The 26292-nt window shown below is 50.6% G+C and overlaps 1 protein-coding gene across 3 annotated transcripts in view; it reads left to right on the top strand.

The window, feature by feature from the left end:
* The window catches only part of HLTF (helicase like transcription factor), a 1760895-nt gene that overhangs the window by 287353 nt on the left and 1447250 nt on the right, over positions 1-26292 (top strand). For all 3 annotated transcript variants that reach the window (XM_069618321.1, XM_069618322.1, XM_069618323.1), the window contains exons 5-6: positions 2680-2781; positions 18146-18243. In XM_069618321.1, the coding sequence (XP_069474422.1) occupies positions 2680-2781; positions 18146-18243 (200 nt within the window). The remainder of the gene's footprint in view (positions 1-2679; positions 2782-18145; positions 18244-26292) is intronic.

Here is a 26292-nt window from a genome sequence, read left to right as displayed (position 1 = left end):
GCTGGGCACCATCAATTCTCGGACACTGAACAGCCGGACAAATGGGAGGAGGAACTGCAGCGACCCCTCAGGGACGAAGAATGGAACAGAGCCCTTCAATACACGAAGAAAGTTTCCAGAAACGCAAGGTTCGGACAGCTGCAGTTCTACATAGTGCACAGGGCATATTTAACGCCTAAAGAATGTCAAACATGGTGGACAGTCAAATACGGAGTTGTCCACGCTGCCAGGAAGAACAGGCAGATATGGTGCACATGTTTTGGACATGCCCGGGTGTGACAGCCTTCTGGAATACGATACAGGAAAGGGCGTTGAAGGCAGGAATCCATATGCAAGCTTGGTCGCCGGCGTCCTACATACTGGGCCTGTTCCCGAGGGGCGACAAGCAAAGGATCCATATAGCTAAGATGATAGACCTGATGACAATTCTGGCAAAACGCTGCATCGGATTGGCATGGAAAGCAAGCGCAGGACCATTGATATAAGGCTGGTGGGCGGACCTACAAAAATGGGCAATAGCAGAAACTACGGTCTGGACCAGAATCTTGAGAGGGGAGAAGAGAACAGTGGGACCAGAATACTAGCGTGGAATACCTTGGTACAAGACTGATTTGGGAGCAACAAGGAAAACAGCGCAACTGACTCGAGTGAGCCGGGAGGAGAGGAGACTTGACCTGCACGCACCCGTGCGCAGCACGCAGACAGGAATGAGGACAACGCGACGGAGGAGGAGGATGCCTAACCGTGACCCGAGCGGATAACGTACATTATGAACTTAAACCCGAAAGTGCCAGAGCAAATGTTGAGAGTTGTTGTTTATTTGTTTTGTGTTTGTCGTTAAATGAAAATAAAGAAAATTGTTTTAAAAAATAAAATAAAATTGGTGCCTGCCACAACTTTGAAGTATTACTGTGCCACAATCCAATTCAACTGCTGCTCACTAGCAAATGTCCATTATGCCACTTGGGCCTATTCCCCCGCCCCCCCATAGTACGTTATACAGTGTGTCTGGGCTAAATGCAGTCTACACGTGGCAAGAATGTCACCCATGATGACAAAGTCCTGGCACTAGAATGGCTATTTCTGCATGCTATATATTCTTAGAATGTACTTTCTGTTGTGTTTGGGGCGTAGGGCTTGCATTGCAACACTTCTATGCCAATAAGAGCATAAACTATTTTTTAGTGGAGCAGGCTCCATCTGCCTCTTATTTAGGAAAGTCTTTATAGGAACATGTGTTGCTCGCCACTTCTCATGTCTGTCTGCATGTAGTAGTCCTGGAGATGTGAGGTTGTGAAGAGCTAGTGATTGTTTTTTTTTAAGGGTCAACTTGGCTGTTTGGTATTTTGTTTAAGGGCGTATTAGCTTATTCAGGTTTTGGCTGGATTTTTGTAATTGCTGAATGTTCTTTCTTTGAATCTGAGATACATTTCTTGTTTTTATCTGTGGGTGGTATTCGTGAAAGAAAAGAGAAGAGGGGCTACAATAGAATGGATGAGTGGGGGCATGGAGGAGTGCTAGATGAGAAAATAATGGCAGACAAAGCAGAGAAAGTGTGCAGGAGGGAGTGGAGAAAGACATCTGGGTGTGGAAGAACTATGAAGAGAGAATGAAAGTTATTCAGAAAAGGAAGAATGTATGACCAGATATAAGATAACCGTCCTGATGCTATGAGAGTAATAAACGTTGAGAAGCTGAAACAATCACAGAAGATACAATTATTTTAAATATGTTCTATCGGACATGAACAGAAAGATATAGGATCTGGACAATTTACAAAGGAGAGCTAGAAGTATTTTAGAAATATTGAGAAACATGCTACAATAAAAACATTTGTGAGATGAGTGTTTAGCAGCCAGAAAAGATGATGCTACTATATCTCAAAACTTCTCCAACAATAAATGTAGGCACTTATTGAACTTATGATGCAGCTCAGCACACAGAAATCCAAAACTTAGCACACCTAGGCATTGTGGATACTGAGATTCTATAAAATGCCCACTTGGGCCAAGAGGAAAAAGCAGGTCATTTTCCAAGGGCCATAACAAGCTTCAAACATTGAACATGGATAGTTCAGGCTGTGGTACACAAAGGTGATGGTCAAAAGACTGATAAAAATTACAATTTCTTTATACCCCAACCTGACTTGAGGGGGAAAAAATTGTTCAACCAGGGAAAATTATTTTTGTAATTGCTCAATTCTGCATGGTACATAATCCGTCCCTCTGTTGTCTCCCTATTGTTAAATGCTTATTGTTCAGGGTTCTGGTGGGGGTGGTCTCCATGACCACCCGCCCACCATCACACATAACATTCTAGGGAAGAGATGCATGGACTTTTGTTGTGCTTGATATCTTTCTGTAACTGGAGGTATACTCGATTGCTACAACCAAAATGTGGAAGTTAACACAGAGCGAGCTTGCATCAGGTTCCTCTAGCAATACTACATATGCAAAATCCCTCTGGGTCCTCTACCCTTGGTATGATTAAAAATAGGACTGGTAGGTACAAACTCTGGGATCCTGTGTCGCACCTGCTTTGATAATCGCTTGGATTGCTGCTTGTTTGGCTTACCTAGATTAACATATGCAGTTATGCCAAGCAATATTGTCAATTGGTCATCTTCCCACTGCTATGTTCCCCATGTTCATATCCTATCTTCTTTTGTCTCCATTTCAGATATTTTAGCTTCATTGCAAGCAGACATTGGTGAATGGGCTGAGAGAGGAAATTTGCCATGGCAGCGTAGAGGAGGCAGGCGTGCCAATAAGCGTACTAAAGGTATTGCCTCTAAATTTTATGCGTTTACCATGTTTTTTTAGATTGTGGTTCTCAAGGTTTAACAGTTTGACAAGAAATCAGAAAAAAATCTGAAAATCGTGATAAAGACGAAAGGCTTGCCTCGCAGACATTATCAGGGCCTGATTGCATATATTCCTTCTGATTACACCCACAGGCTTTTTACATTTTTAAAGAATTATACTAAGTAAAAGAATAATAAGTCAGGATAATTTAAAATGTTCATCTCAGAAAGAGCCCAGTTTGCAATTCTTGGTCCCATCTCTTTTTAAATATAATTAAGGAGAATTAAATGTAATAAGAAGGACCTATTATGTAACCCGGACGCAATCAAAGAAATGGTTGTGGACACACCAACCTTAGAAGTACTGAGTGCTAGACAAAAGTAGGATAACGTGCTAAAGAGATGTATATTGTGTGCAGTGACTGAAAAGATGGAGACCCTGGAGTACTTATTCTTAGAATGTAGTACTGCAGTTAGTAAGAGATTATTTTCACAGCATATCTACTATCCAAACAAATTGTTAGTGGGCACCTTCTCACGATGGTAGCAGTTAGATTTTCTCAAATAATAGATGGGGAGAGGGAGGCAAATCTCTACCTAAAGTCATCAGTTTCTTCTTTTAGGACATTTGGCTGGTTTTAACCGCGTATTAACTGTAGTGATGAATTGTAATGTTTCTTGGAATGTGACAGTTTTTTTTTTATTGAATAATTTGTAATGTTAATGGAATTTTAGCTCTTAGAAATTCTCACATAGATTTGTATGTATTGTATTTGTGAAAGGTTTGTAATAAACGAAAGCACAATTTGAAAAACAAAACAAAAAAGGCCATACGAAGTCAAGTAACCTTTTCTTTTCCGGCCAGACAGTCTTTCTTAAATGCTGATTTGTAGCAGGATTAGCCTATATTTTCCTTCTGCGGCTCAGAACACTCATCCACGGGATATGAAGCATGGAAATACAGAAATAAATTCAGGTCCAAAAAGCACAAGTCCTTCGTTAGTACTGAAGGTGCCCATTCCCAGGCACGGTATCCAAAAATCAGAATAATGGACACTCCCCAGTAGGGAATCAGACCAGGAGATAGTGGAGCAAAGTTTATATAACATAAATTGTGCACGCAGAGACCTCTGCTGCCCAGAGAGCGCTCTGCCAAAACCTTACCCGGGCAGCACATTATAGAAGAAAAATCGTCACTGCTGACATCATGTTACAAATGCACAATTCTGCAATACAATTTGGTTGAGTCGTTGGTAAGGTGTGGAAATATAGCGGTGACCATGTAGGATTGGTTTTTGCTTGGGTGTCACTCCCGCAGCATGTGGGTCAGCTGGGCTCATCTCCGTGAGGTGAAGGTCAGGCCAGCAAAAATGACCCTTTCCCTGACTAACTGATCTTGCAATAACAGGATTTGAGAGCATGAGACAAATGACAATCTAGGCATGCATTGTACCCTCTGCACCTTGGTACCTATAAACCTAGAGTCCCCGACGCAGGTGCCCACCTTGGAGGTTTCGATCTACCTAATACCTCTTTATACGAATAGACAAGTGTTAGGATTAGAAACAATATGAGTGTCTGGGCTCGGGGCTCGCGGGGGTGTCTTCGTTTGGCTACTACGGGAGGTCAGTTGTGTATCTGTATCAAAGAGCAGAGGGGCATGGGCCTGGTGGATTACAACTCAGCAGGGTGGGGGTCAGACGGGGCACGAGCAGGTTAGTGGAGATGGATGGGCACTCAGACGGGGACCTGTTCTGGTCTCGCACAACGCAGTAAACCCATCCGCTCTGGGATGGCACTTAAGGTTGCAACAATGAATGGGTGAACTTCGTGAGAACAGGGTTTGTGCGAAGCTGTCGGGAAGCAGTGGGGTGGGGCCTGGGCTGGCGGTGTGAGGCGCAGGGCAGAGAGAGACAGGCTTTTAGTGATCATTTTCAGGCCTAGTAAAAGATGGCGTCTGGCGGGCTACCTAAAATTGAGTCTTTGCACTTTAATACGGCTTGGTTACATGCTTTCTTTGTTAGTAATTAGTAGGCGATTAACACAGATTACAGTTGGGGCGGGGGGGAGTCTCCCCCCTTCAGCACAAGTGAGATCTGTGTTGCGGGAGTGATGAGGGGTGGGAAGGACAACCTCTCTTCCAACCGTACCAATTGTTGCAGAACCTTGGCACTGTGAAATGCCATCATTGAAGCATAGTGTCCTCACAGGCGCTTCATGTGTGATCACGGTAGAAGTTGGCTCAAAGTCTGATGCATTGATTTGAGTTTCCTGAAGTGGTTTTGAACAGACAGGCTATAAGAACCTGGGACCTTTTAGAAGGAGCATGTTTCCAAAACTGTCTGAACAACATGCAAATAATGTAATTTCTGATGCTTGTTAATCTGCTTAGAATCACGTGCTGTGCATATGGTCCGACATCCAGTGGTAACCGCAGAGTATTGCATCTTGTCTTTCGGGGACCGAAAGGGGACGTCGGCATAGGTGTGTCTGTAACACTATCCCTATCGTGACATGTGTAGTACCCAAAATCCCTCACGCGCCGAGGTCCCTCAGATAGTTTTTTTCCACCCAGATAACTGGTCGCCCTATAGCTGAGCTCTTACAAGAGACATTGTTTATCTTTACTGAATTATCGGTTTATTCCCCGTTAAGTCACTTCGCCCAACAAGAACAACTTTGACAAAGACTACTGGGGAATCGTCTACGGCTGTGGGTTTCGGCGCCTAAGACCCGGCGGACGGATTTCCACGTGGTCTTTTCCCTTTCGGTCTGGTCATCCTTCCCTTTTGCTATGGAAAGGACTCCTTTTAGGTTTTACCCTAAGTGTAGGGTCAGATATCCTTGGAAGGACGAACACAGGACGTGTAACACCTATCTCCCCACGATGAGAAGCGATGTGCGGCGTGCAAACTCCTTAGGCCCAAGACCCTTAAGGAGCGCTGTGTAAAGCGGTGGGCCGCGTACGGCATGTCACGCGTGGAGCCACCCTCCCCCACTACCACGGCATCCGAAAGTGACGGGGGTACTTCGGATGACCAAACGTCCAACGTGGATGTTATAGACCTTGAGGCGGACACCTCTAGGTCTGTCACGCCCGTCCCCGACCCTTCCAGGCTCGACTCTGGTCTTGCTACAGGGACCACACCCGGCAACGGGGGCATACAAGCACATCACACCAAGTACACAACCACCACGTCAATTTCGACGCCTTCGTCGAAAAAAGCGAAGGCACCAACGGGACCGTCAAACTTCTCCGGTTCCCTCGGATCGCTCAGATCCAAAGCCTTCCCCGCATCTGCAGCAGCGTTTTGCAACTGGGCAATCAAAACAAGCCAAAGGCGCTACTCCTTTAAACCCACACGCGTCGAAGTTCGTGAGCCCGATGCTTCAACAATTTCCAAGGCCTTAGTAGGCCCGAAAACTACGGCTAGGCCTCTACCCAGAAAACCAACCGCTAGGCCTTCCAGTGCCTCGGACAGTTTTTCCACTGCCGACAAATCATCGGAGACTTTGTCCCCTGACAATTCGGCGACTATCTAGAATAGCATCGGAAGAATCGCAGCGGCTGTGGGCTTTACTCCGGTTCCGCCTAAAGTTATGGGCCAAGCCCTGGAAAGGATTTTGACGGATTCAATCCTCGATTCCGATGAGACTTGCGTAGATAGTCAAGAGCCCCTCTCTGCCACCTTGAGAGGTTCCTCACGTCGCCACACTGAGGAGAACGTAGTTTCTTCTCATATAGGCCCGTTTGGGTCATCGAAGTGTACCACGGAGAAATTCGAGGGTTACATGGATCGGCTGGAACAGTTAGATTCCTCTAGTCATCCTCCTCAGAAAAGGGCTTGGGTAGACCCTAACCCCCAAATTCAAGAAGTGCAATCTCATGAATTTCAACAAGAAGACGTGGTCCATATGGACACATATAGAGACATCTGTAACGAAGAAGAAGAAGCTTCTTTTCTCAAACTATGAAGAAGATCAACAGGATACGACGGACAACTGGGAGGAAACCCAGCAGGAAGGTCAAGACCCTTGGACACAGCAAGATCAGGACACTGATATTTTGTGCCTAGACTCTCCTCCGTCCATCCCGGCTCGCCAGGCCTCACCTGTGGACGACCAAATGGTTTTTAACTCCTGTTAAAGAAAGCAGCTGAATACTTCAAAATTGCCACTCAAGAGGCGATACCTGAGCAGAATTTCGTCTAGGATATTATCAAGGAAAAACCTCCGGCGAGTCAATCCATCCCCCCTCCTTAACTCTGTTGAGAGACGGGTAGCTCCCTCATTGGTCACACCTGCTCAGACACGGGCTGTGAACCCGAGAGCCGGAAAATGATTTCGCCCTTCTCCTACCGACCCTCTGTATATCAAAGGGCACGCCATCCCAGACTCACTGGTAGGGACTACCACTCGTAAGAGGGCAGGGGTACCCCTTGTCACGGGTGAATCACCACCGGACAAGGAGTCTAAAAGGTTGCATGCCCTGGGCAAAAGTGTCACATCAGCCGCTGCATACACCATTCGGGTTGCTAATAACACTACGTTATTAGCAAGCTATGCTGATGCCCAAAGGAACTTTTACTTCAAGAAGGCCTCCAGGAGGTTCTCCAGCATGGGGTCTAGCATGGATTCACATGCTCATGAATATTCCCCGTCGTCAGGCTGGGAATCCTCGGTAAAGAAAAAATCAGTATCAGTTTCGTTTCTGATCTGTCTTTCTTGGTAGTAACCAATCACTGATCTCTGGGTCATACTGCCCCCAGCCAATGACTGCCCGCTCCCTAAGCCCCTCCCCTGGCAGCCATCCTCAGGTTTTTACTGCACGTTCAAGTGTTGGGAGTCCTCGTGCTATAGCTCTTGAGCTTTTGCTGCGTTTTTGCCCTTTTTCAAGGAGATTTTCTAATTTTTCTGTTAAATCGAGCCTCCAGCTCCACCGTTTCTACTTCCGATCAACGGGGACCTGTTTCGGAATTTTCTACGCCCCTTCAAGGATGAAGTTTTCGTCGAGTGACGCTTCTTGGAGGATTCCAGAAGATCTGAGGCCTACCATGGACGCAGCCCAGGACAAGGGAAGCTCGACGCCCGGATCCAAGCTGTTCAGGAACTGCCCTGGATGCAGGTTACAGAATGTTTTCAAGGAGGACAAGCATTTGAGATGTCTCTACTGCCTTCATGAGGACAAGACGCACGTGGAGAAGGACTGTGCATTCTGCAAGAACCTATCGGAACGGACCATGAAGGATCGTCGTTCCCGCCTCGCCAGCTCGCTGGAGAAGGGCCCAGCAGGTGAGAAGAAGAAAAGGTCTGAGCGGTCTTCTAAGTCCTGTGAGGGTGCCCCTGCGACGGGGGCCCAACAGAAGGCTAAGCACCACGAGTCCGCGGGCACCGGGAGCGCCGAACAGTCGGGCTCTTCGGCTGCCAGGCAGGGCGTGCCTTCCCCGGCACCATCAACCACGAGCCAACGCTCTGGTTCGGGGAAGAGGAAATCCGAGAACCCGGGTAAGCTTCTGGAGAGGCCCCAGTCGATCTCGAAAGATTCAGCCGAGGGAGAGCGAGGCGGTGACCCTCCCCCCAAGGTGAAGGCCTCAAGCACACCCAAGGTGGTGAAGGCCTTAATTCACCCGGCTAAGGCCTCTATCGAGGGAGTTGCGGCAACCCTGGCGAAGCCTGTGGAGGCTACACCAATGGAGGTGACCTCGGGGCCCAGAGTTTCCCTGCCACCGCGGAGGGAATCCTCTTTCCAGCCCATCGACCAGACCCCCGTGGAGACCCCGGTGGAAAAAGAGGGGGGGGATGGTCGCCATTACGGACATGGATTCAGCCTCTGAGGAGGAGCTGGTGGAAGCCGTGAAGAGCCTCAACGAGAGGTTCGGGAAGGTACGATCCCACGGGTGAGATCCCGAAGAGGTGGTCTAAGATGGCGATGGTGGCGCCGACGAGGCCCCAGTGGAGGAGCGGCCATCCCTCCCGTCGCAGCCATTGCCCGAGCCTCAGGACAACTCGGCGGCCATTTTGATGGCAATCGAAACCTTATGCACAGAGATAAGGACGAGATTACCACAAACCCCGGTGGACGATTCAGAACTGGGCCCGTCGGGAAGCCCTCCGAGCAAGCGTAGGAGAGTTCACCCCCCGCCCATCATGCTCTCGCGGCCTGTGGAGCCTTAATCCCCTCTCCGGATCCCAGGGATGACACAGCGACGGACACGACGACGGGAACGGATGACGACGACGGGACAGACCTTCCATCACCACCCCCTCTGGCTTCCCTGCCCGACAAAATTGGCTCCTTTCACGCCATGATCGCCAGGGCACCCGAGCTCTTCCAGGTCTGCCCCGAGGAACAGAAGAAGGAAGGCTTCCTCTATCGACGGCGAGAGGCCAAGAGAAAGACGGTCCTCGCGGTACCGTTACAACGCCTGCCAAGAGGGACCGGTACGAGAAGAAGTACCGGGTACCCGACGCCGCCCCCTTGTGCCTCAGGGCTCAGCCGATGCCGGATTCGGTCGTCTTAGCGGCGGCCAAGAAGAAGGCGGTGGGGGCGACAGCTTGAAGCTCCACTTCCCCACCTGATGGCGAGGGAAAGAAATTGGTCGCCATGGGGCGACGGGTCATCACGTCATCGGCGGCGACGACAATTAAAGCGGCCAATGCCTTACAGATTGTGGTCCGTTACGACAGGGAGCTATGGTACAAGATAGCTCCCCTACCAGACGACAAGAGGGCGGAGGCCCTAGAGATTCTGCAGGAAGGTGAGGTGGCGTCAGACCATGCTATATCGGTGGCAACGGACATTGCCGACACTCGGTTTCACCAGTTAGGCAACAGTGTTTGCCTTCGACGACGAGGCTGGCTCAAGGTGACAGACTTCCGTCGGGATGTGCAGACCAGGGTGTTGGACATGCCGTTCGACGGCATCAACCTGTTTGGGAAAACGGTGGATGAGTCGCTGCAGGCCATCAAGGCCGACACATAGACGGCCGGAGCCCTGGGAGTCCTTCAGCAACGACGGCCCTTTCAGAGCGCCGGAGGCAGACAGGGGGCCTCCAAGGGATCAGGCAGTGGTTCCTCTACGTACCGCCAGGCGTCCGCTCCTCGTCCCAGGAGGCCTACAGAGGTCGCAGCAAAGAAGGTCGTCGTCACCAAGGAGGCCAAGGCGCCAAGGCCGCCTCCAAGCAAGATTGAACCGGCCGTAGCGTCGGGCCCCCACCGAAGCACACCGGTGGGAGGCCAGCTGGCGAAGTTCATCAGCGTGTGGGAGTCCATCTCCACCGACCGTTGGGTGCTGGATGCCCTGGCCCACGAGCACACTCTCGAATTCCAAAAAAAGTGTCCCCGCATTCCTCCCGTGGCCAGGAAGGAAAATCACGTCCCTCAACTGCTGTTGGAGGTAAAGGCGATGCTCAAGAAAGGTGCCATCAAACTCGTCCCCAAGAGGCTCCGGGGCTTCGGAGTATACTCAAGATACTTCCTCGTCAGAAAGAAGACAGGCGGTTGGCGCCCCATCCTGGACCTACGTCGGTTGAACAAATACATCAAGGCTCAGAAGTTCAGGATGGTCACTCTCCAGCATGTGCTGGGACAGCTGGAGGAGGGCGACTTCCTTTCGTCGTTGGACTTGGAGGATGCATACTTCCCCATCCTAAAAGGACACCGAAAGTTCCTCAGATTCTTAGTTCAAGGACGCCACTACCAATTCAGAGCTCTGCCATTCGGATTGAAGTCGGCACCCAGGGTGTTCACCAAGTGCCTAGCACCAGTGGCGGCGCGGCTGTGCCTGCAGGGGATCCATGTCTACCCCTCCCAGGACGACTGGCTCATTCGTGCAAGGACAAGAGAACTTGTCTTCCAGCACACGGCGAAGACCATCAGCTTACTCACGGAGCTGGGTTTCTCCATCAACTACCCGAAATCCCATTTGGTTCTGTCGCAGGTGGCACTGTTTCTGGGAGCCAAGCTCGATACAGTGGAGCGATTGGCGTCTCCGTCGGAGGAAAGGACAAAGGCCATCTTAGGCAAGGTGCAGCGCCTGCTAGCCACGGACGTGGCCAGGGTGAGATCCATCAAGTCCCTCCTTGGAATGATGTCCTCATGCAACTACCTAGTGCGCCTGTGCAGACTACGGATGCGTCCTCTACAGGAGTTCCCTCGACGCCCGCTGGATGCCAGCGGCGGGCAGCTTCGAAGACGAGATCCCGCTCAACAGGGTTTTCCGTCGGGCGATTCAGTGGTGGGGCACCCGTGCGCACCTCACAGCGGGCACAGACTTCCAGACCCCGGCACATCAGACGGTGACGACGGACCCCTCCCTGTAGGGATGGGGTGCGCACACCAGAGATCTCCACGCAAGAGGCCTTTTGCTCCCAGAGGAGAGGTCTCTCCACATCAACATCTTGGACCTCCGAGCCGTGTTCTGGGCGCTCAAGTCGTTCCTCCCGTCCCTCAAGGGCAAGGTCGTGAGGATCTTCACCGAGAACACCACCACGATGTTCTACATCCGGAAGCAGGGAGGCACCAGATCCCCAGCCCTATCCAAGGAGGCCCAGGATCTGTGGCACTGGGCCATCGCCCAGGGGATGTTTCAGGTTCCCTTCCATTTGCCAGGAATAAAAAAACACCATGGGAACTATGCCAGGATCAAGTGGATCAGAACTTCCAACAATGAGGCAAACCCCAGATCAACCTGTTAACGACAGCGACGAACTCCAGTGCCAGAGGTTCGCCAGCAGGATTCCCCAGCCGAGGAGCATGGGCGATGCTTTCTCGTTCCCCTGGGACGGCCTGTTCCTGTATGAGTTTCCTCCGTTGCCGCTGGTGCTTCGACTCATCGGCCAGCTCAAGAGGTCCCAGTGCAGGATGATCCTCGTCGCACCGGCGTGGCTGAGACAGATCTGATTCCCAGACATTCTGGACCTCTCAGGGTCCCCACCAGTCAAGCTGTCGACGGACGCAGATCTTCTCTCCAGAGAGGGAGGCGCCATTCTTCATCACGACCCGGAGTCGCTGAACTTGCAGGCCTAGCTCCTGCAGCACTAGAGTTTGGAGGGTACGATATCCCGGCTGACTGCAGAGAGGTTCTTGCAAAGGCCACGGCATCCTCAACTCTCAAGTGCTACGGATATAAGTGGAAGAGGTTCTCTGTCTGGTGCCGTGCACAGAAGATCAACCCTCTACGGATTACGGCACCTCAAGTGCTACCATACCTACTGTCGCTAGCCAAAGCTGGACTAGCTCACACTTCCATCAAGATACATCTGGCAGCGATCTCCCGATACACCAGAACTACAGGACCGCCGTCCTTGTGGTCTAATCGACTGGTGAAGTAATTTATGAAGGGACTGTTATAATCGTTCCCGCCGGTGAAGGCTCCAGCCCCGGCGTGGGAGCTCAACGTGGTGCTGGCCAGGCTCATGGGGCTGCCATTCGAGCCTTTGCATTCGGCTCTGTTGAAGTTCCTGTCATGGAAGACAGCGTTCCTTGTGGCCATCACCTCCCCAGGACGGGTGGGAGAGATTCAGGCCCTATCCTGCAAGCCTCCATACTTGACTTTTCATGATACGAGGGTGGTGCTTAGGACGCATTCCTCCTTCATGCCCAAGGTGCCGTCGGACTTCCATCTTAACGAGCCCTTGGTGTTGCCAGTTTTCTTTCCATTGCCTTCGTCGCCGGCCGAGAGGACTTTGCACTCGGTGGATGTAGCTAGAGCGCTTAAGTTCTACGTGGACCGAACAAAGAGTTTTTCGGAAGACATCACAGCTGTTTGTGAACTTTGGACCTGTGAACCAAGGGAAGGCTCTCTCGAAGGCTTCCATTTCCAGATGGCTCTCTGGCTGCATCATGCACTGTCATCGGTTGGCCAACCGACCGTTGCCCGGGCGTCCGAGAGCCCATTCGACCAGCACGGTTGCTGCTACTACGGCGTTCTTGTCTGGTGTGCCCCTGCTGGACATCTGCAGGGCTGCTACGTGGAGGTCGACGCACACTTTCACGAGATTCTACTGTGTCGACCGGGATTCCAGGGAGGAGTCCAGAGTCGGCCAAGCAGTGCTGTGCAACCTGTTCGCCTGAAGGTGGGCCTGGTGAGGAGGTAAGAGTTGCTTAATGTTGAGCCTTTTGCCACCTCCCGTGGTTGTGCATGTGTGTACTGCTATGTATTCTTATATTCATGAGCATGTGAATCCATGCCAGACTCCATGCTGGAGAAGGAACAAGTTACTTACCTGTAACAGTTGTTCTCCAGCCTGGGTCTGGCATGGATTCACATGCGAACCCTCCGTTCTTCCCCTCTGCGGCTCTTCACTTGGTCATACTGCCACTTTAGGTGCTACTAAATCTGAGGATGGCTGCCAGGGGAGGGGCTTAAGGAGAGGGCAGTCATTGGCTGGGGGTAGTATGACCCAGAGATCAGTGATTGGTTACTACTAAAAGACAGATCAGAAACGAAACTGATACTGATTTTTTCTTTACCAAGGATTCCCAGCCTGACGACGGGGAATGTTCATGAGCATGTGGATCCATGCCAGACCCATGCTGGAGAACAACAGTTACAGGTAAGTAACTTGTTCCTTTCTGAACCCGCCAGAACAAAGCTTTTCGCCATTGTTTTGGAGGGAAGACTCGTTAACCAGAATGTGGTGAAGAACACCCTGGACACTGAAGAAACAGAAGGCAGGTCTTTTGCACAAGGTACTCTTCTCAAAAGACAGGCATGGCTGCGTACATCGGGCTTCAGACCGGAGAAACAGGCCTCCCTCATTAATAAACCTATTGAGGAGACTAACCTCTTCGGGAAAACAGTGGATGAAGCATTGGAGACAGCCAAGAAGGAGCATGAGACTATAAGGTCCTTGCACCAAATTACACAGACACCCTCCTCGCAGAGGGGTAATAATTCTCGACAGTCCTTTCGAGGACAAGCCTGTGCTGGTCAGAACAACTACGGCACGGGTAACTTCAACACGAATCAAACATCTGGAAGCCCCAATTACTACCCCTCAAGGGGTCAGAAACGTGGCAAAGGTAGAGGCAGAGGCCCCAATCCCAGAGGAGCGCCAGCCTCTGGTCAGAAATGACAACCAATCCAGGTCCTCTCCCATGTCTCCCTGGTCGGGGGGCGATTAACATCTTTCCTCAAGGCATGGGAGAGGGATAACTTCCGACCAGCGGGTCTTCAAGACGGTCGCCCAAAGTTATTGCGTTGAATTCGCCCGACCTCCACAGTTCAGACCGCCACACTCACAGCGCCTTTCACCGGACTATCTAGAAATCCTGATCCAAGAGGTGGAAGCACTGCTGGCAAAGGACGCCATAGAAGCCGTCCTTATTCTTCAGGTAAATGAGGGTATTTATTCGGTGTACTTCCTTGTACCCAAAAAGGATCTCACCATGCGTCCTGTTCTAGATCTGCACCCAGCGAACAAGTTTATAAAACCCCAGAAGTTTTGCATGGTAACAGTACAGGAGTTGGTGATCCCATTGCTGAAACAAAGGGACTTCATGGCAACATTGGACATGAAAGATGCATACTTTCATATTTCAATGTTGCCAGCACACAGGAAATATCTAAGGTTCATGGCAGAGGACAGGCATTACCAATTCAAGGTACTCCCCTCGGCATCGCCTCGGGGCCAAGGGCGTTTACCAAAGTCCTGGCAGTGGCAGCAGCGTACCTGCGCAGACTATCAGTCCCAGTTTACCCTTACCTCGACGACTGGCTCATTACGGGCGACTCGTTCGACGCTCGTTTTTCGAACACCCAAAAAACAGTAGATCTCCTTCAGCGTGGGTTTTTCAATCAACGAAAAGAAATCCAGCTTAGTCCCCATCCAAGTAAAATAATTTCTGGGAGCGCTCATTCGGACGGAAGACGGTCTTGTCTTACTCTCCAGCGAGAGGGTTCAGAACATGCTCTCTCAGATTCCTCAATATGTAGCCAGTCGGGAGGTGACGGTACGCAATGCCATGCGTTTGCTAGGGATGATGGCGCCATGTATATACTTGGTTCCCCACACGCGGCTGTGCATGCGTCCCATGCAAGAGTGGCTCAACAGCCAGTGGTGTCAGGCCAGCGGACAATGGGAAGATCTGGTAGTTGTCTCGCCAGCCCTCGTTCTCTCTCTGCAGTGGTGGTCGAGGGAAAACCTCTTGAAGGGGAAGACCCCTGCAGTGGAAGCCACTCTCACGACAGACGCATCTCTCGCAGGGTGGATGGCTCACCTGCTTCAGCAGACAGCACACGAAGTGTGGTCCCCTCAAGTAGCATCCAACCATATAAACTTACTGGAGCTATTGGCGGTGTTCAAAGCATTGAAAGCCTTTCAGGTGCAACTGCAAGGGAAGACAGTGCTGATCTTAACTGACAGCACTACAGCAATGTATTACTTGAACAAACAGGGGGGCACTCACTCTCCAGGGCTATCCAAGCTGTCCCAAAACATTTGGATATGGGCTCTCAAACACAGGATGCTTTTGTTGTCCCAACATGTTCCAGGGGAACTCAATATTCTAGCAGACCTACTCCGCAGAGATTTTCCTCTGCCAGAAGAATACGAATGGCGACTGCACAAAGACATTGTGTCCAACGTCTTCGCAGAATGGGGGTTCCCAGAGATCGACCTGTTCGCTACTCGGGAGAACGCCCAATGCCGAGACTACGCCTCCAGGTACCCCCAGAACCGATCCAAGGGGAAAAGTCTCTGGATAACTTGGTTGGGGAAATTTGTCTACGCTTTCCACCCCCCCCCCCCCGACTCCCCTTCTAAACAAGATAGTGCACAAGATGCACCAGGAACCAGTTACCATAATACTGGTGGCCCCCATGTGGGCCCGCCAACCCTGGTTCGCTCACCTGATGGAAATGTCCCTCTCCCCACCAGTCAAGCTGCCCTGCCCGTACAACATGTTGTCTCAGGACAGGGGGGAGACCCTACACCCGTGCCCACAAACTCTGAACTTAGCAGCCTGGCTCCTGAGATCATAGAGTTTGGACACCTGCTACTCTTTCAGAGGTGCATGGACATGCTCAGGGAAGCGAGAAAACCTAATGCACGTTATTGCTGTGCTAGCAAGTGGAAACGTTTTGTCATCTGGTGCAATTCCAAGGGCGTCAATCCCATCGATTGCTCACCCTCACACAAGGGGGCCTCAGTTTTTTATCGTGTCTGCCTTGGTGGATGGCGGAATTACCACCCTACTCCAAGGTGAGCGGGGGCGGTAATTCCCCATTCACCAAGGCACTTCGTCATTCCCATTTTTGCCCCCATAGGGCTCAATGGGAATGGGGAAGGAGCAAATTACGGTACTGCAAATTGCAGTACCGTAATTAGCACCAAGGTCCCTTTGCGGGCCCGTTCCTTAACGGCTGGTAAAACCAGCCGTTGAGGTCGGGTCCCGCAAAGGGACCTCGTAGTAAGGCTGTAAGGGTTTACCGGTACTGGTGCCCTTACCGGTAAACCCTTACCGCATTCCGTGTAATGAGGCCCATTGTGTTGTATCTAACCCACCTGTTGGACTCTGGGTTAGTCTTCAATTCCCTAAAGGTTCATCTGGCTGCTCTGTCAGCCTACACCACATCACAACAAAAATACTGGTGATTAAAGCCTTTATGGAAGGGGTTAAGAGGATTTATCCTCCCATCTCTCACCCAGCCCCTGGATGGGATCTGAATGTGGTTTTGACCAGGCTCATGGGAGCTCCCTTCGAGCCTATGCATACAGTTAGTCTGAAAGACCTGACTTATAAAACAGCCTTCCTAGTGGCTATCACTTCCATCAGAAGGGTTAGCGAACTACAGGCTCTTTCGGTTTTAGACCCCTTTGTCACAGTCCACAAAGTTAAGGTAGTCCTGCGCACACATCCCAGGTTTGTGCCTAAATTCATCTTTGAAGTTCCATGTGAACCAGTCAATCGAACTACCCACTTTCTTCCAGAACCCTACTAAAATGGCCAAAAGAAGCTTTCACACACTAGACGTGTGCAGGGCTGTCATGTTTTACCTGGAAAAAAACTAAACCATTAAGGAAGACTAAACAATTCTTCGTTTCAGTGGCAGCTGGTAGAGAAGTGGATCCGGTCTCTAAATCAACTATCTCAGGGTGGATTGTCAAATGCATCACACTGTGTTACACTCTTGCTAAGAGAGAACTGCCCTTCAAGCCTAGAGCACACACTACTCTAGGCACTGGGGCATCCATAGCATTCATTGCAAATGTTGCTCTTGAGTCCATTTGCAAAGCAGCAACATGGAGTTCTGTACACACCTTTACAAAACACTATTGCCTAGACACTCATTCTAGGGCTGATTCTCAGGTGGGACAAGCAGTAGTAAGACATCTTTTCTCTACTGTTCCTTCTCACAAGCCACCTCCAACTCCGGGTACTGCTCGCTAGTCTATGCACAGCATGTGATTCTAAGCAGATTAACAAGCATCAGAAGACATGTATTACTTACCGTAATAGCATTTTTGACGATTGTATCTGCTTAGATTTACATGCGCCCTCCCTACCGCCCCGCTCGGGGTGGAAGGAACATAGACATCTTACTACTTTCTCTCTTTATGTACTCACTCACTATAGCCTTGGGCTCCCTCATAGCAGAAAAAATACCATTGGATTGACCTCGGCGTGTGAGGGATTTTGGGTACTACACACGTCACGATAGGGATAGTGTTTCAGACACGCCTATGCCGACGTCCCCTTTTTGTCCCCGAAAGACAAAATGCAATACTCCGTGGTTACCACTGGATGTCGGACCATATGCACAGCATGTGAATCTAAGCAATTACAATCATCAGAAATGCTATTACGGTAAGTAATGCATGTCATATTTAGAAAGGACATTAACAGTAGATGTATGCTCCAGGGTTGGTGCCACTTCAGAACTGAGTTTTTTGGTAGACATTAAAAAGAATTGTAATTTTTTTTAAATGTCTTTCCTTTACGTTTTACTTAATTCTGATATGGGACAGAATATCTGGTGATTTAAATGAGCCTTAACATGTTCTGTAAAACTCTTAATGAATTTATAGGTGTCACAGGATCCAACATCCATCCACAAACAAATGTTTTCTTTCAATGTTTTCTTTCTTATGTTCGTAAACATTTGCGTCAACCAAGGGGCAATTCCCTTGAAGTACTTTTATTGGGAGGGAACTCTCTGGGAGAGACTGGGAAGATGATGGTCAACTCTGAATCAGTTGAGAGTTAAGTGATGCACAAATACATTTTTCTTTTTTCTTAATTCTCACATTGACTAGTAGAATTGAGACAATCAATATCATTTGACCATGTGGTTTTGTTTTCATGGATTTCATGTCTAATTCTTTTCTTTGAAATTAGGTTCACAATTTAGTTTTGAATCGAGCTGGGTTTCTGAGAGAGCAGGTCCAAGTTATGGTGCCCCGAGTCTTCCTGCTGTGCAAATGACAACAGAACAGGTTGGTATGGTAATCATTTTTAATACGCATTGGTAAAGACAGCAGTAATTTTTTTTTTTTTTTTATGCAGACATGTCGCCTCGTTCAGGTATTTTACAACATTGATGTATTACATTATTTTGCAAATTACCCGACTTCAGTTAACATGTTACTACTAGCATTTCTCCAGCATGGGGTCTGGCATGGATTCACATGCTCATGAATATTCCCTGTCGTCAGGCTGGGAATCCTCGGTAAAGAAAAAATCAGTTTCAGTTTCGTTTCTGAACTGTCTTTCTACTAATAACCAATCACTGGTCTCTGGGTCATACTGCCCACAGCCAATGACTGCCCTCTACCTAAGCCCCTCCTCTGGCAGCCATCTTCAGATTTTTACCGCACGTTCAAGAGTTGGGAGTCCTCGTGCTATTGCTCTCAAGCTTTTACTGCGTTTTGCGATTTTGCAAAGAGTTTAACCTCATTTTTTTCGGTCAATCGAGCCTCAAGCTCCACCGATTCTACTTCCAATTAACGGGGACCCGTTTCAGAATTTTCTACGCCCCTCAAGGGCGAAGTTTTTCATTGAGTTTCTCTTCTCGCTGGATTCCGGAAGATCTTTGAGGACTACCCCGCGTGGACATGGCCCAGGAAAAAGGAAACACGACGCCCGGACCCAAGCTCTTCATGAGCTGCCCTGGATGTGGACTACAAAATGTCTTCAAGGAGGATGAGCATTCCCGATGACTCTACTGCCTTCACGAAGACAAAACGCATGTGGAGAAGGACTGTGTGTTTTGCAAGAACATGTCCGAGCGGACGATGAGGGATCGTCGTACCCGCCTCACCAACTGGCTGGAAGGGAAGAGCCCAGCAACGGGTGAGAAGAAGAAGTCCGAGCGGTCTTCTAAGACCTTTGAGGGCGCCCCGGTGAGGGGGGGCCCAACAAAAGGCAAAGCACTGCGACTCCACGGGCACCGGGAGCCCTGATCGGTCGGGCTCCTCGGTTGTCAGGCAGGGTGCATTATCACCAACTCCATCAACCACGAGCCAACGCTCTGGCTCCGGGAAAAGAAAGTTGGAGAACCCGGGCAAGCTTCGGGGGAGCGAGGCGGCGACCCTCCCACCAAGATGAAGGCCTCAAGCCTATCCAAGGTCACGAAACCCCAGATTCATCCGGTTAAGGCCTCTATCGAGGGTGTTGTGGCGGCCATGGCGAAGCCTACGGAGGCTACCCCACTGGAGGCGACCTCGGGGCCTAGAGTTTCCCTGCCACCGCGGTGGGAATCCTCTTTTCAGCCAATCGATAAGACCCCCGTGAAACCATGGGCGGAAACATAGGGAGGGGGGCCCGGTGGCCATTACGGACACAGATTCCGCCTCCGTGGAGGAACTGGCTGGCGTTGCAAAGATCCTGGACAAGAAGTTCGAGGAGGTCTGGACCCACGGGAGGGATCCTGATGAGGCGGACGAAGAAAGCAACAGTGGTGCCGACGGGGAACCGCGTGCCATGGAGGGCACGGATCCTACCCCCCAACCGTCGCAACCGTTGTTGACACCACAAGACAACTCAGGGGCTATCTTGATGGCGATTCATGCCTTGTTTACGGAGATAAGGACAAGGTTGTCCTTACCCCCAACGGACGATCCAGCGAAGCCTGGACCGTCGAAGAGTCTACCAAACAAGCGGAGGAGAATACAACCCCCCCCTCCTTTCCAGCCGGCACGGCCCTCACAGCCCTCATGTCTTTCCCCCCCCCGTTCTGAGGGATGATACAGGAACGGAGACAGCGACAACAGAGATGGACGACTGAGGTGACGACGGAATGGATCTTCCATCACCACCCGCTCGGGATTTCCCTCCCGACGAAATTGTCTCCTTCCACGCCATGATCGCCAGGGCATCTGAGCTCTTCCAGCTCTGCCCTGAAGACAGAAGAAGCAAGGCTTCCTCTACCAACGGCGTGAAGCCAAGAGGAAGACAGTCCTCTCAGTTCCACTGCTGGACGACATCTGGGATGAGGGGTCATGCTCCTGAAGAACCCGTCCACGGCTCCTGCTAAGAGGGACCGGTACAAGAAAAAGTACCGGGTCCCGGATTCTACCCCCATGTGCCTTAGGGCGCAGCCATCCCCGAATTCGGTTGTCTCGGCGGCGGTCAAGAAGAAAGCGGCGGGGGCGACGGCTTCAACCTCGGCTTCCCCGCCGGATGGCGAGGGAAAGAAACTGGACACTATGGGGCGACGCGTCATCTCGTCCGAGGCGATGACGATGATTATGGCGGCCAACGCCCTCGCAATTGTGGCACGCTACGACAGGGAGCTCTGGTTTAAGATTGCTCCCCTGATGAACTTCCTCCCGGACGACAAGAGGGCTGAGGCCCTAGAGATCCTACAGGAGGGCAAGGGGGCGTCGGACCACGCCATCATGGTGGCCACGGACGTCGCTGATGCTGGTTTTTGCCAGATGGGCAACAGCGTTTGCCTTTGTCGGTGCGGCTGGCTCAAGGCAACCGATTTCCGCCAGGACGTTTGGACATGCCCTTCGACAGGAACAACCTGTTCGGCAAGGCAGTGGACGAGTCACTGCAGGCCATCAAGGCGGACACAGAGACGGCTCGGGCCTTGGGTGTTCTTCAACAGCGACGGCCGCCCTTTCGGAACGCCGGAGGCAAGCAGTGTGCCTCCAAAGGATTTGGTGGCGGCTCCTCTTCGTACCGCCCGGCGGCCCGTTCACGTCGCAGGAGGCCTACAGAGGACGTAGCAAGACAGGGGCACCTCGTCGTCGCCAGGGAGGCCAAGGCGGCAAGACCACGGCCAAGCAGGACTGAACCGGCCGTAGCGTCGGGCCCCCACCTAAGCACCCCGATGGGAGGCCGGCTGGCGAACTTAGTCAGCGTGTGGGAGTCCATCTCCACCGGCCGTTGGGTGCTGGATCCACTGGCCCACGGGCACACCCTGGAATTTCTAAGGAAGTGTCCCCGTATTCCACCTGTGGCCATGAAGGAAAACCATGTCCCGCAACTGCTACTGGAGGTTCGAGCGATGCTAAAAAAAAAAAAAAAAAAAGGGAGCCATCGAACTCGTCCCAAAGAGGCTCCGGGGCTCTGGAGTATACTCGCGTTACTTCCTCGTAAGGAAAAAGACCGGCGGTTGGCGACCCATCCTGGACCTTCGTCGTCTAAACAAGTACATCAGGTCCCAGAAGTTCTGGATGGTCACCCTCCAGCACGTGCTGGGAAAGCTGGAGGAAGGCGACTTCCTATCGTCGCTGGACTTGGAAGATGCCTACTTTCACATCCCCATCCTGAAAGGACATCGAAAGTTCCTGCGATTCGTGGTCCAAGGGCGGCACTATCAGTTCAAGGCCCTTCCCTTCGGACTGAAGTCGGCCCCCAGGGTGTTCAAGTGCCTGGCACCAGTGGCGGCGCGGGTGCGCCTGCAGGGGATCCACATCTACCCATACCTGGACGACTGCCTCAGCCGATCAACTTCGCAAAATCCCATCTGGTACCGTCACAAGTCGCCCTGTTCCTGGGAGCCACGCTCGACACAGTGCCGCGATTGGCCTCACCGTCGGAGGAAAGGACGAAGGCCATCCTAGGCAAGGTGCAATGGCTGTCGGCCATGGACGTGGCCAAGGTGAGATCCGTCAAGTCCCTGCTCGGCATGATGTCCTCCTGCATCTACGTCGTGCGCCTGTGCAGACTGCGGATGCAGCCACTGCAGGAGTTCCTTGACGCCTGTTGGTTGCAAGCAACGGGCAACTTCGAAGACAGGATCCCACTCAGCAAGAACTTCCGCCAAGCGATCCGGTGGTTGGGCACCCGTGCCATCTGGCGGCGGGCATGAACTTCCAGACCCCGGCCTAGCAGGAAACGGTGACGACGGACGCCTCCCTGGAGGGATAGGGAGCTCACTCCGGAGATCTACGCGCAAGAGGCCTTTGGCTCCCGGAGGAGAGGTCACTACACATCAATGTCCTGGAGCTCTGAGCCGTGTTCTGTGCTCTCAGGTCGTTCCTTCCATCCCTCAAGGGCAAGGTGGTGAGGATCTTCACTGACAACACCACCACCACGATATTCTACATCCGGAAGCAGGGAGGCACCAGATCCCCAGCCCTATCCAAGGAAGCCCTGGATCTGTGGCATTGGGCCATCGCCCAAGGGATGTTTCTGGAACCCTTCCACCTGACGGGAATAAAAAACACCATTGCTGATGCACTCAGCAGGTAGCTGCGCTCGTGCCACGAGTGGGAACTGCAGCAGGATCAAGTGGATCTCCTTATCCGACGATGGGGCAATCTCCAGATCGACCTATTGGCGACGAACACCAAATGCCAGAGGTTCGCCAGCAGGTTTCCCCAACCGGGGAGCATGGATGATGCCTTTTCCCCTCGGACGGCCTGTTCCTTTATGGGTTCCCACTGTTGCCGTTGCGACTCAACAACCAACTCAAACTGTCCCGGTGTATGATGATCCTCGTCGCACCGGCGTGGCCGAGGCAGATCTGGTTCCCGGACCTTCTGGATATTTCAAACTGCCGACGGACGCAGATCTTCTCGTCAGAGAAGGAGGCGCCATCCTCCACCATGATCCGGCGTCTTTGAACTTGCAAGCCTGGCTCCTGCAGCGCTATAGTTTGGAGGGTACGATATCCCAGCGGACTGCAAGGAGGTGCTTGCAAAGGCCTGGGCGTCAAGTGCTATGGACACAATTGGAAGAGGTTCTCTGTCTGGTGCCGCGCACAGAAGATTAACCCTCTGCGGATTACAGCCCCTCAAGTGCTGCCTCAAGTGCTGCCGTACCTACTGTTGCTGGCCAAGGCGGGCCTGGCTCATGCCTCCATCTTGCAGCGATTTCCCGCCACACCAGGACTCTGGGGCGATCATCGCTGTGGTCCCATCACCTGGTGAAGGAGTTTATGAAGGGACTGTTCTGGTCATTCCTGCCGGTGAAGGCTCCGGCCCCGGCGTGGGAGCTCAACGTGGTGCTGTCCAGGCTCATGGGGCCGCCATTCGAGCCTCTGCATTCGGCACCTATGACCTTCCTGTCGTGGAAGGCAGCGTTTCTGCTGGCCATCACCTCTGCACGACGAGTGGGAGAGATCCAGGCCCTCTCCTGTAAACCTCCATACCTGACAATCCACGAGACGAGGGTGGTGCTGAGGACGCACCCCTCCTTCATGCCCAAGGTGTCATCGGACTTCCACCTCAACGAGCCCTTGGTGTTACCTGTTTTCTTCCCATCGCCTTCGTCGCCGGCTGAGAGGACTTTGCACCCGCTGGATGTGGCTAGAGCGCTGAAGTTCTACGTCTACCGCACAAAGAGTTTTCGGATGACATCACAGTTTGTGAACTTTGGACCTGTGAACCAAGGGAAGGCCCTCTCTAAGGCTTCCATTTCCAGATGGCTCTCCGGCTGTATAATGCACTGTCACTGGTTGGGAAACCGACCATTGCCCGGCCGTCTGAGAGCCCATTCAACCAGAGCGATCGCTGCTACCACGGCGTTCCTGTCTGGTGTGCCCCTGCTCGACATCTGCAGGGCTGCTACATGGAGGTCGACACACCTTCACGGGATTTTACTGCGTCGACTGGGATTCCAGGGAGGAGTCCAGAGTCGGCCAGGCAATGCTGCGCAACCTGTTCGCTTAAAGTGAGCCTGGTGAGGAGGTAAGAGATACTTAATGTTGAGTTGTTGTAATGCTTAATGTTGATCCTTGCCACCTCCTGTGGTTGTGCATGTGTACTGCTATGTATTCTTATATTCATGAGCATGTGAATCTATGCCAGACCCCATGCTGTAGAAGGAACAAGTTAGTCACCTGTAACTGTTGTTCTCCAGCATGGGTCTGGCATGGATTCACATGCGAACCCTCCCGCCCACCCCTCTGTGGCTCTACTCTTGGTCCTACTGCCACTTTATGTGCTACCAAATTTGAAGATGGCTGCCAGAGGAGGGTCTTAGGTAGAGGGCAGTCATTGGCTGGGGGCAGTATGACCGAGAGACCAGTAATTGGTTATTAATAGAAAGTCACTTCAGAAATGAAACTGAAAGTGATTGTTTCTTTACCGAGGATTCTCAGCCTGAAGACGGGGAATATTCATGAGCATGTGAATCCATGCCAGACCCATGCTTGAGAACAGTTACAGGTAAGTAACTTGTTCCTTACCTTTTATTTGCAAAATAACATGTTACAACCAATCCCTACCTTTTCTACACAAAGCAACCAAAAAAACGCTTCTCCACTACCGTTTACCCTGGATAATCTGTAGCACAAACACATTTGTTTTACCAGTGCATTTTGTTATTTACGTGTCAATAAATCAAAATAATAACAAGCAGATCTGGTTGGAAAAGTGTAATTTGAGAAGGATACACTATTTAAAATGGAAATTAATGTTCATATTACTTTTGGATTTCTTATTACCAGAGGCAATTTAGAACATTTGATTACTTTTGAATTACTTTACATTCAAAGCATGTTTTATTACAAAGTATTAGAAAAAAGCTTCATTACAGATTCCCTTTTAATCATTACTTGTTATAGATATGAATTTTCAAATCCATAGTTTCTCCAAAAAAGTAAGATTAAATCAATGTATTCATATTTTGTCATGTTGTCAATTTCATTCAAAAATACAGAAACTTCATACCATTTCATAAAACTGTAGAAAATATAGCTTGGTCTATATACACCCATCAAAATATAGCATAAAAGTCTACATTGGTATAATACTGTGCAGCGCCATTGCAAGCACTTGGCAAACCAGGGTTGCCTATGGCACTGGCAAGCCGGGGGCACCAAACGGCATGTTTTTCCTTCTGCTATCATTAATTACAAAAGAGACGTAAACCTGTCTGATCTGAGTTTGCTGCATAATGTCCTCCTGCATACCATTGTTTTTAGGTCTAGGAGTCGCTAACATGTCAGTGGAAGCAGAACCTTTTCCTACTGACTCCTGTCTTTTGGATACACGCCACATAGTGTGGCACAAAAGTACAAACTGAGACCTAGCAGGAAGACATCTTGATAAAACAATGTGTTCATAACCAGGTCTCTCACCCCAGGCAGGTTAGCATCATGGTAGGCCCCTCTTGGATCTTCTGGAGCCAAAGAATTGTCCAAACAAAGCAGATACTTCACAGGTGGGAGTGGGAGAAGAGGGGAAGGTTGTCTTGGTGTGGCTTCCGGATAGGTTGAGACCTCAGAAGGATATGGTTGTTATCTTGTTGTAATAACAATGCAAGTTGAGCGCAGTATGAAGGAATTCACTTATACGCTGCAAGAGTAGCGCTGTAAAAGGGAGGGGGCTCTTTCTGATACTAGTGAAATTAAATGCTTAAACAAATCTATAAATACTGAAGCACGGGTAACTATAATCAGACTTAATGGTAAAATAAAATGCGGTAAATGGGCCCTAAAAGCTTGCTTCTCCTTTAAATGTGTGTGAGAATTTTGTTCACGGCAAAGGCCGCTGTAGCTGGAGAATTAGTGCAGAGTCTGCAATCCCAGGCCATCGTTAAGAGGAGAACACAGTGGTTATTTTTCGACGTCAACCGATTAGAGCTCCCAGGTTCCGCCAGCAAATAATGAATACATGACCATTTTATCATTCAAAATCATTTATGAAATGCAATAATGGAGCCGGCAAGAACCATAGCAGTTTCAAATCATCCGAAGACAGTTTTCCCTGGGAAAAGGTTTAGTGTCCCTGATATGCAACATTTGTGTAGCAGTATGTCCGTGGTTCAAGGCTCTGATGGTGTCTTGGTGGGTAGCCAGTCTCATGAGAATCTAGATGAGGCGACCGGGGCAGATTATTAAAGATCCGCTGGTCATCTCAAATAGTTCAATCACATCATTTTGTGCTGTAGGAATTGGGGGTGGATTGTGACGTCACAACACTGTCCTTGAGGGCGGTGTGGCAAGGTTAATCGATCCAATGATTAATCGCAATGTATGTTTTTCTGTATGGGTCCAAAGTGCGAAGTCCAATCCGTTTTGTGTAGGGAGATTCTTTCATGTCGCACTATCACAAATGCTAATTAGGTGGTCAGTGATAATGTCG

Source organism: Ambystoma mexicanum, chromosome 10, assembly GCF_040938575.1.
Source record: "Ambystoma mexicanum isolate Mex_15411 chromosome 10, UKY_AmexF1_1, whole genome shotgun sequence".
In the NCBI taxonomy this organism is placed as follows: Eukaryota; Metazoa; Chordata; class Amphibia; order Caudata; family Ambystomatidae; genus Ambystoma; species Ambystoma mexicanum.
This window is presented reverse-complemented; position numbering and strand designations above follow the sequence as displayed.